Source organism: Macrotis lagotis, chromosome X (assembly GCF_037893015.1).
Source record: "Macrotis lagotis isolate mMagLag1 chromosome X, bilby.v1.9.chrom.fasta, whole genome shotgun sequence".
NCBI lineage: Eukaryota > Metazoa > Chordata > Mammalia > Peramelemorphia > Peramelidae > Macrotis > Macrotis lagotis.
The window spans coordinates 1972701-1992370 of record NC_133666.1 but is presented as its reverse complement, the minus strand read 5'-3'; the positions used below and the strand labels follow the sequence as shown (position 1 = coordinate 1992370).

Genomic DNA, 19670 nt, shown 5'->3' with positions numbered 1-19670 from the left:
AAGAGTTTCTGTCTCTTCCATAATCTCTACCCCCAACTCAAATAATTGTGTAAGTTTAGGAGATCAAAGCCAACAGAGGTCCTACAGGCAATGTCCCTGGAGCAGAAGAGCAAATGAGAGTATGTGCATGGGGAACTAGGAGACATGTCAAGGTCAGATTAGATACACTGAGGAAAGGCAGCTTTGGGGTGCCCAATAGAATTAAGGGGAACCTCATGAGGACTCTACAAAGTTAGGAACTAGTCCTTTGACTATTCTCTGAGTTGAAGCCAACTCTCCATAGGAATCTTGAGGGTCTTGGTTTGGAGAAGATTTTCTTTTTTCTTTTGTTTTTTTTTTTGCCTTGTGGAACTATATCGTTTATTTATTTATTTTTATTAAGGATTTTATTTGAGTTTTATAATTTTTCCCCCAATCTTACTTCCCTCCTCCCACCGCCCCCCACTGAAAGCAATCTGTCAGTCTTTACTTTGTTTCCATGTTGTACTTTGATCCAAATTGAGTGTGATGAGAGAGAAATCATATCCTTAAGGAAGAAACAAAAAGTATAAGAGATAGCAAGATCAGACAATAAGACATCTGTTTTTTTCTAAATTAAAGGTACTAGTCCTTGGTCTTTGTTCAAACTCCACGGTTCTTTCTCTGGATACAGATGATATTTTCCATTGCAGACAGCCCCAAATTGTCCCTGATTGTTACCCTGTTGGTATGAGCAAGTCCATCAAGGTTGTTCATCACCCCCATGTTGTTAGGGTGTAGAGTGTTTTTCTGGTTCTGCTCATCTCGCTCAGCATCAGTTCATGCAAATCCCTCCAGGCTTCCCTGAATTCCCATCCCTCCTGGTTTCTAATAGAACAGTAGTGTCCCATGACATACATATACCACAGTTTGCTAAGCCATTCCCCAATTGAAGGACATTGACTTGATTTCCAATTCTTTGCCACCATAAACAGGGCCGCTATGAATATTTTTGTACAAACTATGTTTTTACCCTTTTTCATCATCTCTTCAGGGTATAGACCCAGTAGTGGCATTGATGGATCAAAGGGGATGCTCATTTTTGTTGCCCTTTGGGCGTAGTTCCAAATTTCTCTTTTGGAGAAGATTTTCTTCAAACCATCTTTGCCCTCTATGCCAATTTAGTAACTATCCTTTATTCTTCAGAGGCAGCAGGGTGGGGCAATTGGCAGAGTGCTAGGCCCAGAGTCAGGAATACCAGAGTTCCAATCTGCCCTCTAATATTCCTAAGTATTATGGTTCTGAGGCAAGTCATTTAATCTACATCTGCCTCAACTTCCTCAACTATAAAATGGGGATCCTAATCATACCTACCTCACAGGGTTATTGTGAAGACCAAATGAGATAATAATTGTAAAACTGTGAGCAAGGTAATGGTGCCTGGCACATAGTAGGTATTTAATGAATGCTTGTTCCCTTCCCCTTCCCCTTCCCTTTCCTAAGTGGGTTGACTCTGGCTGATAATAAATGAGGGACACTGGATAGGGGCTTGTGAGGGATGACTACAAAACCTAGAATCCCAAGGGGAGAAAGAATCAGTCACCCTTTGGAAACCCAACCTGCCAGTATGAGTGAGAGTTGGGGGATTAGTCCTAGAGGACATGCAACCCCTTGGAATTCTTCCAGCTTCTCACTAGCTCTTTGAGTCTTTTCTTCAGGGCTTCCACTTTTGGAATGACACTTGATTCTTGAAGTCTTTAGTGACTTGCTTGCTTGCTTTAGGAAAGAAGGGGGGGACCATTTGAATTCTCTTGTGTTGCACTTCATAAAACCAACATGGCATTATCACTGCGGTTCTTGATCATATGGCCAACTGGCTGATCCTTTCTCTCAGCTAAAAGCAGTTTCACTCATCCATTTTGGTTTGGCTGATTGACAGTTCCATGTTTCAGAAAACAGAGAAAGTAACCAGGGCAACTGCTCCCCTGAGCCACATTCTATCTAATCATGGGGACAGGGAACAGTGACCATTTCATCTTACAGTTTGTGAAAACTAAAGAGCATTCTGCATTATCTAATATGTATTCTAAAGGTTAGCAGGGAAATTTTCAGAGAATTTAAAGACAAGATAGGTAGGATTTGGGGACCTGGTACCCTTAAAGTGATGTTTACTCAAGAATAACAACCTGATGATGATAATGGTCAGTCACTCAATATTTTTAAGTGCTTACTATGTGGTAGGAACTATGCTAAGTTCTGGGAATATAGAGAAAGGTAAAAGAGAATTCCTGTCTTCAAGGAGCTGGAGGAGACAACATGGAAATCATTTTGTACAGTCAAGCTATGGACAATAAGAGATAATCATCAGAGTGAAGGCCTTGGTTTCCTAGAGCAGGGCAGGTGGAATTTTAGCTAGGGGATCAGAAGGAGGAGATGAGCAGAAAGAGCATTCTGGGTACTGCTCAGAGCTGGAGTCAGGGATCCCTGGAGGGCTGAGGGGCAGCTGTGAAGGGCTTCAAATGCTTTTTGTATTTGCTCCTGGAGGTAAAAGGAAGCCATTGCACTTGATTAATTTAAACTTGCATTTAGGAAAATCACTTTGACAGCTGAATGGAGGATGGACTGGATGAGGGGAGGCTAGTGCTGAGAGGACCATCTCATAAGGTTCAGCTTACCTAGACTTCATCTTTGGCTCTCAAACCTCAGCCTCCTATGAGATAACATCCCACCTCCTCATTCCCTGGGGACCTGAGCCCTTTCTGATTGGAAAGCAAAGCAGGGGACATCATGGAGTTCTTAGTCTTAGAACTTCCTTTAACGAGGGGACCTAGGACCAACCCCTCATCCTGTCCCAGCAGGCTGTAGTCCTTCATCAGACCCTCCCCTTTTCAGCTTCTTTTAATATGGTGTTTTCCCCCTGGCTTTTGTCTTTCTTGGATGAAGTCTGTATCAGAATGGTGGCAGTGTATAAGGAGAGAATGGGGAATGTCTTGAGAGATGTTGCAGGGATGAGATGGAAAGACCTTGGTAATATATTGTATGGGAGTGGGGGAAAGGTGAGAGATAGTGAGGACTTGAAGGTGAGCCTGAGTGACTGAGTGTGACTCTCAACATCTTAGGGGGAATTTAGGAAAAGGGTCTGGTTGGAGGGAGAGAAAATTGAAGTTTAAGATGTTTTGGGACATCCAATTCTAGATATCCAATAGACAGTTGAATCTGAGAGATTGGAGGACAGAAGAGAGGTTAGATCTGGAAAAATCGATTTGAAAATCATTAGCATCAGGATGATGGTTGAAACCAAGGCAACTGATGAAATCACCAAGTGAAATAGGAAGAAGCAAAGAGGGCCCAGGACAGGCAATGTACAACTGACTCCCTGCCATGGAATGCTTCTATATCTCTTGATTCTCTGGGGAGGGGAAGGGAAGGCTTCACTGTTTATTCCAAGTCCCAAAGCCCACTTAGGCTCATGCCCCAGGCATCCTGGCTTCTCTGGGCTAGACTCCTGACTCAGTCTAGTAGTGATTCCTGAGGACAAACAGAACAGACCAGAGACTTCCTTTCTTCAGAACCAGTTCAGTTCATGGTACCAGCCTTGGGTACCTATTGGGTACAACAGGAAACAAAAACTTGTGCAAGAGACCCTCCTGGGCTCCCAAGCAGCTTGTTCTGACTCCCCAGCCAGACATGTGATAGGGGGATTCCAAGATGCATGGTAGGTGATCTGGGCATGCTCCAAGACCCTCTGACTCTAAAGGCCTCTTAGTATTCAGAAGATGAACTTTTTCTTTGATCAGAAGCCTGGGGTCCCTAAAGGTGTCTTTCCATTTCCCCAAGACAATCTGGCTAGATCTTCTCTTCCTGTTCAGCTTTGGGTCACTTTATTTTCCATCTGTATTTCTTGTCTCGGATGTACATCCTTACTATTAGATGAGCCCTCAAGGGATTCTCACCCAAATGTATGCTGAAATTGGGGCAGTGGGCATTCTTCATCTACTTGGTATTACTCGCTGAGGGTTCTGGGGCTCTAGACAGTCAGGAACTCTACAAGAACATGGGAGGAACTTTTCTCTCCACAGCCTGGACAGTGTGCCACCCCTCCTCTGGCACAGTGGTCAATAGTCTTGGTGAACCTGAAGCTCCTTGTTTTCTACCTCCTGTGATAGTTAATAATCCGAGTCACTGAAAACACTGGCATTTCCCATGAAAAAAGAGTGAAAAAAACGATTGGAAAAGTCTTGCTGTGATGCCCCCAATGAAACTTAGTCAAAAAAGAATAGGAAGGCACTTGACTTAATGGACTGCTAGGCCTTATGGAAAAACTGGTGTAATTCGAGAAGCTGGAGGAAGAGGGAGGAAGAGGCAGACGGAGACGGACTTCTGGAGCTTGGGGAGCTCCATGGCCCTGGTTCTTTCGTTTTCTCTAATTGCCCTTCAGATGAATGACTTTCCTTTCCTCGATCCAGATATGTATATCATAGCATTAGTAATGCTTCTCAACCGTGATTAGCTAGCAAATGAGTTAGCCACCTGGAGCAAAGAGAATGGGAAGGGGGGAGGTTTTCCTGTGGTCACTGAGTGAGAGGGGGAAGAGACTACAGATGCATATGGGGAAAAGAAAATACCTGAGACATAATTAACTGAACTGGGAGTCTTGGAAGACAGAGGAAAGAGGGGAGCAGGGAATGTGCCCTACCACCCCCCCACCCCAAGGGGAAGAAGGGAGAAGGCAAAACAGGAATGGGGGCAGTGAGAATGGATTTTAGGGGAAAGGGAGAGTGTAGGGGAGAGGAGCAACAAGAACTAGACAGTCCCTACGTGTTTATCAAGAGCTGCGTTAGGGCTGCAAAGAATGGCAAAAACATGGGCTCTTTCATCACAGATTTCATATGCTAAGAACACATAGGAGCCTTCTGTGATATAAAGGGGAGAACACCTCACTAGCAGGGGGGGAGAAGACAGAACAAGATTCTTGTATATAGGACTTAAGGCTTGAAGGAAGCCAGGGAAACCAAAAGGTAGAGTGAAGGAAGAAGACCATTCAAGTCATGAGGAACAGCTGGTGGAAATGCTCATCACAGTCAAGACCAGCAAGGAGGGGAGTGCAGCTGTTTGCTAGAGAGGTAGGAAGGGCTTGGGTTGGGAAGTACAGAGAACTTTCTATTTGATTCTGGAAGTATTTGTCGAGTATGATGGTAATGGGGATGATTACTCTGTTAACCTACAGAATAGATGGGAGTAGGGAAGAGACTTGAGCCAGCCTCCTGTCTAGGCACAAGCTAATGACCTTGGATCAAGGTTGTGTCTCTGTGTGTGTATATGTGTGTGTGGAGAAGGGGACACTCAGATAATGTTCCGTTTTGCACAGATGGAGTTTGAGATGTCTATAGGAGCTGCTTATATGTACAAGACACTTAGAGAGTATTTCTAACTCTGGGAAAGCCCATGTTAACAATACACTAATAGGCTGCATAACTTAGAGAATAATTTCAGGAAATACAAGCCATACAGTCTATTAACAAGATAAATATTTTAGAGGTGATGCGATCATTTATGAGAGGGGTCACAATTGACCACACCTTTTGACTCAGCAATATCATCGCTAGAACTTTTCCCTCAAATGCCACAGAAAGACCCCCCCACTTCAGAAAAATAAGCATTGCCTCTGGGAGTTTTCAAAAACTGAAAAGAGTCCTCTCATCCAGTCATTAGAGGTCATCTCAATAAAATAAGACGATGAGATTTCATGGGGCCATGAAATGATGAATGTGAAGCTCATAAAGGAGCTCCATGGAAGGGCCAGCATGGGAAGCTGAGGAATGAGAGATATCAGTGACAAAGCGGCAACAGCTCACAAAGCCGGAGCTACGGTGCCTGACCACAGGAACAGGGCCCTGGCACAAGGGCTTGCTGGTGGTTTGGAACATGTTCAAACACTGGTCTGCCCCTTAACTCTTGCCAAGAGTCTAGGAAACCATTTATTCCTTATTTTGTATGTTTATGTGAGTCTTTATTTTTGTTGATCTTTATTGTTTATAATCTTTTAAAAGCAAACACATCAAAATAAAATAAAATTAGGTCCCCTTCCCTTGACCTCTATATAATTCTAAATTTAAATCTTCTGTCTTTTTTCTTAACTTTGATGGGAGCTCCTTGGATTGGTATGTCAAAAATCTCCAAGTTTATAGACAGTTCTCAACCACTTGAAGTGAATTCTCTCTTTCCCAGAACTGAGAGACAAATTGATAGGAGAGAAACAGACAGAAAGATCTGCCCTACCCTTTATTTAATGTGGTTGTCTGGGATACCACCTGTCTGCTTCAGGTTTTGCCTCCCCCCAGAAAGGATTGCTTTGTCACAACTGGTCCTCTTTGTTCCAGGGGTCAGAGACCCTCGAACATGTGTGTTTATACATGTCTGCATGTGTGTGTTGGGGCAGGGGATAGAGAGGTCAAATGGAGAATTCTTTGTGCTGCCTATTGGTGTCACTACTGCCACTAAACCTAGAAGAACACTCCTGAGAAATTTAGCACTCCAAGGAGACCTCCAACTGGTATGAACATTGCCATTTTGAACATACTTATCAACACAACACAGACTGCATCTTGATATGACTCTTACATATGGTTGAGAAAGCTTAAGGGTTTTGTATGACATAGTCTTCCACCACTCTAGAGCCTTCTCATATATGCAACTGCTTTGAGTATCAACAGCAACTTTACCCTCTTGGGGCACTGGGCTTTGCTTTGGCCCCAGTAGGGGGGTCAGTCAGGTGTCTTTACTAATTTACCTTTGTCCCATGGCCTTTGGAGAACAAGTCTGTGGGCTGATCAACTCAAGTTCTTGAAAGTTCATGAAAACTTGACTTAATGGTAGTAATGGTGGACCACCATGCTAGGCTGACCTTTGAAGCAGTTTGTTGGAGGTGATGGAGTATCTGATGCCATATCTTGCTAAGGTGCTCAGATGTCCCATGAGAACTGGAGCAACCCCTTTTCATCATTAAGGGAAGCCTCTTCTGCTCTGAGAAGTTTGCTCTCAAAGACTGAGCAGAAGGCTTAGCTTGGGTCCTCATTGGTCTTTGAATAGGAGCTCCTCACTTGCCTGCTTCTCTCATCAGCTCCAATAAAACACAATTGAACCTGGCTGTCCCCTCCCTCCCTCTCTCTGGTTCCCAAGGGAAGACTGAAGAAGAGATTGGAGGGGTTTCTGCCTCAATTGTCTGCCATACAGCTCTGTGGGACTGTCTTGGAAGCTGGCAGTCGGCCTGGTTACCCGGCAACCACACATTCTTATGATCAACACAGATACACCTGGATATCTCATTTTGCAGAGGTGATGTGGATTTTCTCCACAATCTGCCAGCTGCTTTTCTGACCTCCCCCTTTCTGGGTTTGGGTGGGGTTTGGTTTGGTTTTTTTTTCCCCTTCTGAACTTAAGTACCAAAAGAATAGAGACCCCTTCCAGAGCTCTAGGAAAACATTCATCTCCATTTTCTTATCACTTGATTTGTTTTTTTAAGTACATGATAAATTACATATATTATTTTAAAATCTGTCCTGCTTGTCTGTGCATTCTCCTTAACTGTTTTCTGTTCTCTTCTGTGCATTTAAAAAAACACTTCAATAGCCCTCTTGGGGAAGTGTCACTATTGCTTATCCTTCCCCTACCTCTTCTCAAAGACTTAAATCTCTTTGAACCAGATATGGGCATGGTCAGCAAATACCACTGTCCCCCCAAGTGGCTGGGTTCCCCCCAGCGACTGGTCCCACGGTGGGTCTCTTTCTTTTGACCCATCTCTCCAGTGGATTTAGAGTTGTTGTTCTGGATAGTTCTTTCACTTCCCTCCACCCTACTTCACATTACCAGTGTCCTCTGAAGCCTTTTATTTTGTGATTTCTTACAGCATTCATATGCCACAAGTGGTTCATTCCCCACTTGTCTAAGATGAAAGGAAGGAAACAAAAACCTATTTCTTTATTTATTAAGCACCTACTGCATGCCAGGCAATTTCTGAATCTTAACCTCATTTGATCAGCACAACCACCCTGGAAGGGGAGCTGCTTATTGTTAGCCCCATTTTATAGTGAAGGAAAATGACAGGGAGGTGAGATGACTCACATAGGATCACACATGTAATAAGTGTCTGAGACTGAATTTTGAACTCAGGTCTTCCTGACTCCAGGCACAGTGTGCCTTTAGGAAGCAATGAAAGATACCTTCTTTTCTTCTCTTAGCCTCCTTTCCCTTTAGAATCATAAAGTGATTATTCCTTCCCTTTTATTATTCTTCCTCTAACCAACCTCCCCCTGGGCTTAGTTCCTCTGTTTGGTGTATTTGTGTTTGTGTGTGTGTGGGTGGGTGCTCTCATGTTTGCATTCAACCCTCTTTTGTCGGTTTCAGAAAAGAGTGAGTTTCATCTTGTGCCCTTTCCCCTGCTCCTTCCATATTTGTAAATTCTTCTCATACCCCAATGATGAGGAATAGGAAGTTCTACACCCTTTTCTTCCTCCTTTTTACACTAGTGTGTTCCTCCTTTCCCATTCCTTCTCCCTCTTCTAATCCTCAGAACAGAACCTATCTACTCCCAGGTTCTCTGGTTTTCTTTCCCTTGAAACCCTTAACAAGCATTAAGTTTGAAACTGAGAGTATTCTCACACACACCCCCTTCTCCCCTGCCCCCCCATTAAATCTTACAGCTTCTTGCAATTGCTCATTGCTTTGGACTCTTGTGTTTATTTTTGAAAGTTCCTACTCATGAGACTCTGATCTTTCTATCATAAAGACTTGAAAGTTCTGTATTCCACTAAAAACCCATTGCCTGCTCCCTCCCTGAAAGGATTATACTCCGCTTTGCAGGATGAATTTTTCTTGGTTGTAGCCCAGATCTTTTGTCCTTTGGACTATTGCATCCCAAGATCTCTGATTTTATATTTAATGCTATCAGGTTGTGTGAATCTGACAGTGGTTCCTTGGTGCTTGAACTGTTTCTTTCTCTATGTGTGCAATATTTTTATTTGACATGGGAATTCTGGGACTTTTGGGGTTCCTTTCAGGAGGCAGTGGATTGTTCTTGCCTTAATTTTGCCCTCTGTTTCTACAAGATCTAGGTGGTATTCATTTATGATTTTTTTTGAAACAATGTCCAAGCTTTCTGTTACTATGATCTTTTAGGAGGTCCAATGATTCTTTACCTCATTCACCTGTTTTCCAGGTCATTAAAAAAATATTAGCTGTCTTCCATTTTCTTCCATTTCAGATGTTCTTAACATGAGACCTTTTGATAAACTGCATTTCAACTGTATCTGTTTTCTTTGTAATCCTCTGTATTTTATTTTATGCTTTTAAAAATATTCTGAGGAGTCCATAGACTTTTCTAAGCTTCCAAATGGGTCCATGATACACCAAGGGTTCGGAACCCCTGGATTACTTTTCCTAATGCTTTGATTTTGTTCTCATTTTTTCATTTTTCAGTCTCAGGGAGTCACTTATTTCAGTATAGTCTATTCTAGTTTTTAAGGATTCCATTTCTTGGGGAAGATTGACCACTTTCTCTTCTAAGTTATTTATTTTTTTAATTCTTTCCTCCAAGGCTTTTATTAAATTGCTTTTCTGTCTTGCTTCATTTTCCCTAGGTATTCATGTATAGGAATGTGTTTTGGGAATTTATGGAAAATCCATTTTTTTATTTGAGTCAGTTTGCAGTTGTTATGGAATTAGACATTTATTGTTTGGGATCTTTTTTGATTTCTTCATCTTTCCAGCTTTAGTTCTTGAATTTAGGGTGGGCTTTGTTCCAGAACTAGGCTCTGCTCTTTGCCGCACTCTCTGATTTGATGGTTGGCACTTCTTTTTCTCTTCCTGCATTCCTGGACATCCCAGGTCTTAGAGGAACAGAGGACTAGATTTTTAGGACCCTCTCTTGTTGTCTCAAAATGGAATGTTAGGGATCTCAGAGCCCTGAGCCTTGGTTGCCCCAGTTGTTGGTCCCTGTTGCTGTTTGCTGCCACTCCCTGTGGCCTCCAAGGTCCCCACCCTGGAGCTTTCAGGCCAGAGTTGCCCTTTGCTCTCACTGCCTCTGGACACAACTTTGCAGGCTGTTTGTAAACCATCTTTGGTTGTGTTGGGGGGGGGGCTTGTTTGCCTGTGAGGGTACTGACTTTATTGGCAGCCTCAACTTACCTGTCCAACTGCATCTGACCTCATTTCCAGTTGTAGAGTCGAAGATGTAATTTAGTTTAGTTTCACATTGTCTTTTTTTCAGCCATTGTTTGGTCTGGTGCACACATCAGGGTCTTGCTATAGTAGGCTAATGGACACTAGGTGTCTGCCTCTTATTTGGGCGGCCATCTTGGCCAGAAGTGCCCTCTTCTCACTTCTGATCTTTCTTGATTCCTCCCTTCATCTCCCCTCACATCTGTCACTCCATGCCCCATTTCCACTTCTATTGTCATCAGTCCAAGGCGGCACAGTCCTTTAACACCTCATGGCTATTGCACTCATATTTCCATCCTTTATAACAGTCTATTATTCTGGAGTCAGGAAGCACATACTGACTGTGGGACCCTAAGCAAGTCTCCTAACTTCTCAAGATCTTAGGTCACTGTCTAAGATAATAGACTGCTGAGCAGGTGCCCATCTACATCCATTGAAGGACTTTCCTCATTGGCAGTTCCTTAATCTAATGAAGGACCGACCCCTCATATATATATGGGACCACCCCTAGTGTATACAATCTCAGTGACTGTAGCCCAGAGAAACAATTCATTCACACCCTAGTGTGACTATTTCTATTGCTCAGTGAGCCCCTCAGACATAATAAAACAGGGTGGTTCTTGTGACAGATGACCAACCCCAGTTCTTCCTAGTGCTTAATGGACCCAAAGGACTTCCTGTACTCTCTCATACCTGAACCTAATGACATAGGATTGGAGATCTTTGCCCCATGGCTCTTTTCCCTTCTGAGATAAATTCTCTAATCAGTGCCCCACTCTCTTCTTAGCCCCTTTTGATTCCCCTTCAGACCATGGTATCATTCCACCAAGTGTACCCTCTCTAAAGTTTCCTGGCTGCCAAATGCCAGCCTCAGGCTCCCTGCCCTTTCTGTAGCCTTGTGGCCACATTGTGGTTCACTCTCCTTCTGGATCCTGTCTCCCCTCCAGGTTTGCCAGATACCCGTGTCTCCTGTTTCTCCTCTTACCTGTCTACTGTCAACTTCTCCGAGTCTTTTGCTGAGCTTTTCTTCAAGTTCCAGTGACTAAGCATGGGTGTCTGCTCTTTTCTGACTGCTATTTTCTTCTCCTGTCATCTACTTCACTTGGCTGACTCATCAGCTCCCATGAATTGAATGGCCATATCTATATAGATAATTCTCAGAATGACTTATCCAACCCTAACCTCTCTCTTAACCAACATCTCTGGCTGCTTATCCAACTGGATGTCCTAGGAACGGTTTACAATCAGTGTGTCCCAAACAGAACTCCTCTTTTCCCCCCAAACCCTCCCCTCTTTGTAACTAACTCCTTTATTACTGATGAGCCCAGTCCCCCAGGCTTTTCATCTTCAATTTCTCACTTTCTGTTAGTACCACTCCATTTCTCCACCCCACTCCCATCTCACCCCCACCCACCATATCCAATCTGTTGTCAAGCCTCAAATTTGATGAGTTTTCTTGAACTCCTTCCTACTTTGCTTTGACAGTGTTACTGCCCTCCTCCAGCCCCTTGGACATATGAGCTACCTCCCATCTGGACCATGGAAGAACCCTTCTGCTTAGTCTTCCTGCCTCAGGTCTCTTCCTACTCAAATCTGTCTTGGACTCAGCTGTAAAATGAACCTTCCTGAAGGGCAAGCTTGACCAGGGCAACCCCCTGTTCAGTAAATCATCTCAAGGATCCAGTAGAAAGTCCTCTGCTTGGCTTTTAAAGGCCTTTATAACCCAGTCCCTCCCCCTACATATTCTTTGATCTGGTGCCAATGCCCTCTTTGCTAGTCCTCAAATTCAACACTTCATTGTCCACCTTTGGGTGATTTTGCTTCCTTTCGCCCATTGTTCCTCAAGTCCCAGCTAAAATCCCACCCTTTACAAGAAGGCTTTCCCTATCGCCTTGAATGCAAGTGCCTACCTGCTGGGGATTATTGCCAGTATATACTGCACATTGCCTGTTTAGATGTGCTACCTAGTTAGATGGTGAATTTTTCCAGGGCAGTGATTGGTTTTCCACTTAGTTTGAATTCTAGTGCTTAGCATTTAATAAATATTGACTGACTGACTAGACATAAGTCTTAGGCCATCTTGTCTACCACCTCATTGGAAGAATGGACTTCCTCAAGGGCTCCTAGGTAGTAAGCTCTGATCTTCTGCTATCTATCTTCTTGTCCTTACTTACCCTCTATTTCAAGCTATAACCCTTGCCTCCTTGGACAGATTTTCAGTTTCCTTTCCTTATTATTGTTTACTTGTTCAGTAGTTTGTGACTTCGTAGGCCACAGCACCCTAATGCTGTCCATGGAATTTTCTTAGAGTGGTTTGCCATTTCCTTCTCTAGTAGACTAAGGCAACCACAGCTTTGTGACTTGTCTAGGGTCACATAGGGAGTGTCTCAAGTCAAATTTGAATTCAGGTCTTCCTGACTCCAGGCCTGGCTCTCTTTCCACTGCAGTGCCACCCTAGCTGCCTTCCTTTCCTGTCTCTTAGTGACCTGCTCCTAGTTGTCCATCTAGTCTTCTTTTGTCTCATTGCACTCCTCGGATTAAAATCTCTCTGGCTCCCTCTAGCCCTAGGGCAGCAAATTTGAACTCGTCTGTTATCTCAACCACCCCTGGGGGAAAGGAAATCTTATAGCAAATATACATGTACCAATATTCCTTGGGGGCTTACTTTCTCCACTCCCTGTTGTCACTCTCCCTTCCCTATTGGTTGCTGCTATTTCTGATAACCCTGTGAATATCTAGCTCATTAGCTCAGAAGCCCCCACTGGTGTGCTTCTATACAGTAAGTCTGTTGACTATTGTTTAGCAAATGCATTTACTCAAACAGTATATCAAGGACATGAGGGATGCACACACTCAAGAATATACCCAGAGCCCAGAATAGCGTAAGAATGAGCACAAAAAGAATGAACATAATAGTAGTGTGGGGTTCATATGTGGCCAAGGCAACTAAGCACTCCAGAACTACAGACTTTTCTGTCTATGAAGTGCCAAGGAATATTGGTACATGCATATTTGCCTGGCATCTGGGGCCATCTCCAGTTGTCCTGATTCAGATCTGACCACTGGACCCAGACGGCCCAGGAGGAGAAAGTGAGGCTGGGGACTTAAGCCAGCTTCCCCTCCCTCCAGTCCAATTCACGGGCTTGTCATCATCTTCTTCCCTGATGGCATAGTCTTAAAACATCACATTATCTGAGACTATCAAGTTGAGATTCCCACTATGAATGATTTTTCGCTGTAGGTAGAGGCAGACTTTTTATCTGATTCATTATAAAGTCAGAAATAATGTAGTAGTTATATGATCCAATATTTTGATGTCCTGAATGGAATAATTCATTATTTGGGGTTTCAAAACTCCAATGGCAAAGGGAAATGAAGAGAGAATCATGGTAGGTATAAAGGTCTCAGCTCATCAGAGCTGAATTGGATAGGTACGTGAAGTAGAAATTGAGATGATTGATTGGAAAAGCAGATGAGCATTGATGGCTCCTTGGATGCCCCCTTTATTACAGATTTAGAACTCTTAGAAAGCTTCTCTTCTATTTCACTATAAAATGAATAAGTTGGAGACCAGAAGGTCACATGAATTAGCTCTGCATGGTCAAACTGGCATTTGACCCCAGATCCCAAATATTCTGTCAGATTGCCCCGATATCCCATGGAGAACATAGTAGAGAAATCCCAAAGAGCAAAAGAAGGTACCCGGTGGAACCCAGAACCAAAGGGCCAGTACATCAAGTCCAGGTCAGTAAGTAATAGTCCTTCAGTGTTAAAGTGAAGCCAAAAAACTTCACTGACTCATTCATTTGCCAAGAAACTTTATTGGGCCAGGCAAGTTAAAAGGCAACTTGCCCAGGTCCCTGGGAAGAGGCTTTTTTGAACCTGTGTTTAAAGGCCACACCAGTCATCTGTTGGTTGGGTAAGGCCTTCAAGAAGAGGACCAAGGCAGGTCATTTCAGAAAATTGATTCTAACAAGAAGAGATTTTGTAATGAGATGAGACTGGTGGTGCAAACAAAGGGAAGAGGGCCTTTGATGAATACCCTAAACAGTATCAGCCTTGAGATAAAGTGGAAGGGCACTATCAATCAGGGTGCCACTCTTCAAACTTAGGGCAACTTTTCAAGGATGAAGAGGGCCAGCTCTCAAGACAATGAATGACTGGGAGGGAAGAAGGAGAAAGGAGAGCTTGACCCTCATACCTACCTCAGGAGGAAGGAAGGGCAGTGCCCAGGCAGTCCCCTCTTCCCTCAGGAAGGTCCCATTTCAGGAGATTGGGCTGTCAGGAGGGAGGGAGGGACAGAGGAAGGGAGGGCCTCCACCAAGAGATAGGCCTGTCAGGAGTCAGAGAGGGTCAACCGTCCATTTGTCCCTCAGGAGGAAGAAAGGCTGGTCTCTTGTCTCTCAGGAGGAAGGGAGTTTCCCTGCACCCCCCCTACATCCCAGGTCTCTGTAAATGGAGCACTGACCAGGTTGAAATACCACCTATGCCCTCTGGTACCTGCTGTTTATTTACTGTGGTTCTTGCAGTGTTCAAGAGAAATTGGAGCTTTTGTCCAATCACTGAGGCCAGGGCCTTTAGGGGAAAATATTCCCATGGCATTATCAACTTGAATATGTTTTTTAAATCTAAGATTTGGATGGCATGCACCCTCTAGTGAAAAACTGTTGGCCTCATTGTCAGAGGACCTGAGTTTGAATCCCAGGCTGGGCCTTAGTTTCCTCATCTGTATCATGAGGAGGGGAGGTCAGATTGAGGAACCTCAACAGTTCAGATCTTCTGTGCAATCTTAGACAAATAACTTCCCCTCTCTGGGCCTCAGTTTCTTCCTCTGTTAAATGAGGAAGTTGGACTCAAATGAGCTAAGTGCTGTTATGAGGGAGTTTCCCCCATCCAGTATTTCCCATATATTTCTATATCCAAGCCTGATCCCCTTTTTAAAAGCTCTAAAAGTTCTTCCTCATCCTGGGCAGACAGGATCAGAGTCAGAGGTCAACTTAGGGCCAACACTCTCACCACATAGATGAAGAGACGCTGAGGCCCAGAAAGGTTGGACCTTGTTCTTCCCAGCTTTGAAGTCCTGTGCCTTTGCTAGATCATGTGGTGTGTTTGCTCTTCTCTTCCAGGTGTCCTTTGGTTAGCTCTGAGTGGGCCCTCAGTCACTTGGCTTCTTCCCTTTCCTCCAGGATGTCTTCTATACACATCTCTGCTCTCTGTCTATGACAGAGATCGGGCAAGGAAAGGAGAGGGAGAAAGGAAAACTCAATCTGCTATTCAGGCTCCTTGGCTGTGAAAGGGGGTGGAAGGCTCTGGAAAACTTTGATTTGTGAATTTGAGGTGCCTAATCTTTGACCCTTTGAATCCCTTTATATTATGGAGAATAGAGATCTAACTGTTAGCTTTTATTGCTCTCTAGCACGTCCACCCCCTCTGGACCTGGGGAACCTCTCTACTATCCGGGAGCATTCAGCTTTGACCAGGACTTGGACTGTGCCTTAGTAAGTCATGAAACCCTCTCTTCTTCTCCCTCCCTTCCCCCACCCCATATAGTTACTTTCCATGGACAAATTCCATAACACCAAAGGCCTTTAGAAATTCAACTCAATTGAAAAATGAAGGGAAACTGAATGGGACTCCGTAAGGAATAGTCTTATCTTTTTTTGGTCATGGTCCCCATGAAGTGCAAGTAGGGACCCGGCTTTTTTTTTCCATCTTTGCCTTCTTAGGGTATTACACACAGTAGGTGCTTCATAAATTTTTCAGTTGCCAATTTGAGATCAACATATTCTCCAGTGAGTACTTTAGAGGGTAGTAATGGTTTCCTCCAGAAAATGTTCCCTAATCCCTCTTCATGCCATTGTTTTCCCTCCATTAATTATTTCCTATTTGGGGGCAGGTAGGTAGCACAGTGGATAGATCACCAGCCCTGCAGTCAGGAGGACCTGAATTCAAATGCAACCTGACACTTAATAACATAGTTAACTAGTTTGTGACCTTGGGCAGGCCACTTAACCCCATTGCCTTGCCCCCCCCCCAACATTTCCTATTTACATTGTATCTCCTTTGCTTTGTTTGCATTTGATTGTAAGCTCTTTGCAGGCAGGGATTGCCTTTTGACTCTTTTGGTTCCCTAGCCCTTAACAATGTTTATTGATTCATTGAAAAGCCAGATGTGAATGAATACAGAATTTGTTCTGAATGCTAAAGGACGGACCTCCATCCTTGGCCCATTTGGACCCACTAGGCACCGATGCTCTGTCATTGATGGGATTCTAGTCCTGGAATCTTAGCAGTAATGACTCCCTACCTACCACACTGCAGACCAATTGCCTCTAGGGCCTAAAGGGGATCTGGGAATTTTGGGTTCCTTTCTGTCACTAAGGCTAGCCCCTAGCTGGCTTGACTATCTCATCTTCTTGCCTTTGACTCTCGATTTAGAACTAGGGCTTGTCATTTAAGAGTGTGAAAGAGAAACTTTCGGGGTTTTTTTGGCAAGGCAGTGGGGTTAAGTGACTTGTCCAAGGTCACACAGCTAGGTAATTATTAAGTGTCTGAGGCTGGATTTGAACTCAGGTCCTCCTGATTCCAGGGCTGGTGGGCCCTATCCACTGTGCCACCTAGCTGCCCCTGAAAGGGGAACTTTTTTTTAAGGTTTTTGCAAGGCAAATGGAGTTAAGTGACTTGCCCCAGGCCACACAACTAGGTCATTATGAAGTGTCTGAAGGCAGATTTGAACTCAGGTCCTCCTAACTCCAGGCCTGGTGCTCTATCCACTCTGTCACCTAGCTGCCCCTGAAAGAGGAACTTTTAAAGACAAATCAAAAGGAATTGTTCATCTAGTTATTAGCATACTTCAGATGCTTGTTCTTCCCAAATATAGTACAAGCTAAAACAGAGAGAAAATCATTTCCCAAGAAGTTCACGTAAATTCTCATAATGGCCTATGGAGAACATTTTCCCCTATTCAATTCAACAAGACTTATTGTGCTCCTGCTACATACCAGAAACTATGCTAAGCTCTGAGAAGGCCAAAAAAGGAAAAGAATCCCTCCCTTCACAGTCCTTACATTCTCTTTAGGACAAATACCATGGTACACTGATAAATACAAAACAAAAAGGGAATAAAGATTTTAAAAACCCAATTGGTGTTATTATGGTGTTTTAAGATTTTCCATATGTTTTTTAAACATTCTTTTCTTGAGCTTCCTAGCAACCCTGTAAGGGAGGTATTCTAGCTTAGCCCCATTTTACAGTTGAGGAAACTGAGACTTAGAGAGGTGCAGGGTCACATAGCTTGTATATGTCAGAGGTAGTATTTGTCTTTTTGATTCCAAGTATGATCCTTTATCCACCTTGGGTTGAAAGGAGATCAGATGTTGTTAGTTTTCCAGCAAGGTAGCAAAATGGAGTCCACCAAGTATAAACCAGTGAGTGAGTTTGACTTTGATTTCTGGCCAAATTCTAGAAGGTAAATTTTGTAGCTCTAGTGGTCTATGGCCTTTGGGGTCTCACTTCTCTTCTAAACCCATTAATGACACCCCTCTGCTTTAGTCAGCTATGACTGCTGCCACAAGAAATGGAGAAAGTCAGGCAATGAATGATGGGAGCCAGAAGTGGAGTTAAGTGGGTCAAGGCTAGAGTGAAGGAAAATTCTTCAGGGCTGATTTCCGGAGGCACAGGAAGACAGTCTGTGTCATGCCTCATGGTGATTAGGAACTTGGAACAGCAGGGAGAAAGTAGGAGGCCTGGCCAGGGAAGGTAAAGCTATTTTCCTTGCAAGGACAGAGGGAATTAGCCCCTTGGGTAAGGGAATGGCAAGCACATTGTCTTGGAAACTTTGAGGACACTGGAGAAGGGAAGTTGATGACCTTGGATGCTAGATGGCAGCAACTTCTCTTTCCGAAGTAAATCCAAGCTCGTTTCTAGGGAAGGAAGAGCACAAGATAACACCTGGGGGCAGGGGGGAGGTAGAGAATCAGTGAGGGCCTTGATGCTGGAGCTGAGCCTTGGAGGCCACTTGAGATTCCCCGAGGTAAGAAGGGAGGGGAGAGAGGCATGAGGACAAGAAATGGAATGTATGCTTGTGGGCCAGTTCAGCTGGAATGGAGGTTTTGTGAGGGGGAGTGATGGGAAATCAAGCTGGGGCCCAATTGGGAAGAGCCCTGGGGAACAACCAGAATTTGACTTTTTTCAGTTCCTGTCATGAAGAACAGTTCTGCTTTCTCCCAAGCCACACCTTGCTGCCAGTGCCCCTGGGTCTGACCCAGACCACAAGTCTTCTCTACTCATTCCATTAGTGGCAATTCAGTGCCTTCAGGGACAACCATAGGGAGCTGAAGGCTTCCACTGTCCTCAACCCTCTCCCTTCCACAAAACACCTTCACTCACAGGACCATCAGGCCCCACTCCCCTTGTTTGGGCCATGTGAGGTTAGCTGAAGACTGGGGTCATGCAAGAGATCTCTTCTGCCACCTCATTTGTTTGGTTTAAGAATGACCCATTGCTAAAGAATTTTTGGTGGTCCTGGGAATAATTACCTTGTAAGGATAGCTCTGCCGCTAACTCAGTTTCTGCAACCATTGAAGTGGAGCCAACAAACATTTATTCTGTGTCAGTTTATGCTGTGCTAGAATCTGGGACCCAGAAACAATCGATCAATCTATGAGCATTTATCAGGCAGCCTCACTCACACAACAGGAGGAGAAAACAACAAAAAAGAAATAGATCCTGCCCTCCAGAGTGGAGCCAAATTCTGGGTTGAAAACTTCATTCTTTTTCATCTGCTTTGTGTTTCTCTTGTATGTAGTGATTTATGTGTGTTGCCTTCCCTATTAGAAGATTAGCTCCTTTGGATCCCCCCCCCCCCACTAGCACTGCCTGGTGCCCAATAAACACTTAAGAAAGGTTTTTTGACTGACTGCTTGATTGATGAGAAATCATGGGGCCAGACAATTTGCCAAAGAGGACCCAGATTGTGTCAGATGGAACTGAAGTCCAAAACTCAGTCTTTTCTGAACTATAGACGACAGAATCAGTGCCTGTCTTGGCACTGGGCAGTCATGCTAAGCAGCTGGAGGAGCCAATGAGCCCATTTCTGTACCACCAAACCCCAGCTGTGTGCCATATGTCTGTTTGGAGCCATTTGACACTTCTAAGTCCTAGCTAAAAATCCTTATTGAGACTTTTGAGGTCAAGCCCCAAGAATGAAGGTAACATCTCCGGGAACCTGTTGGTGGGGGAGTCGATTGCTTAAAAAAAAAAAAACAGAGCTGAAAAGGGATCTCCTCTACATCTGGGCCTCCATGTCAGATGCTGGCTGATTTTCAAAGCATCTGTAAGACATTTCCTTAATATCCTCTCTGTTTTTCTTCCTAGCAACCGAAGCAGCTTTCTCTCTCCAGAAAGAGATGGGATTAATTCCACGAGATTATTTGCCAATTCGGTTTCCAGAGAAGAGGAAGAAAGTTACATTCAAATGGTAACGTATTTTGCATGTG

General features: G+C 44.0%; 1 protein-coding gene across 2 annotated transcripts in view; it reads left to right on the top strand.

Annotated features, from left to right (window-relative positions):
* GAB3 (GRB2 associated binding protein 3) overlaps positions 1-19670 on the top strand; it is a 154816-nt gene that overhangs the window by 123357 nt on the left and 11789 nt on the right. For both annotated transcript variants that reach the window (XM_074199431.1, XM_074199432.1), the window contains exons 7-8: positions 15590-15671; positions 19549-19651. In XM_074199431.1, the coding sequence (XP_074055532.1) occupies positions 15590-15671; positions 19549-19651 (185 nt within the window). The remainder of the gene's footprint in view (positions 1-15589; positions 15672-19548; positions 19652-19670) is intronic.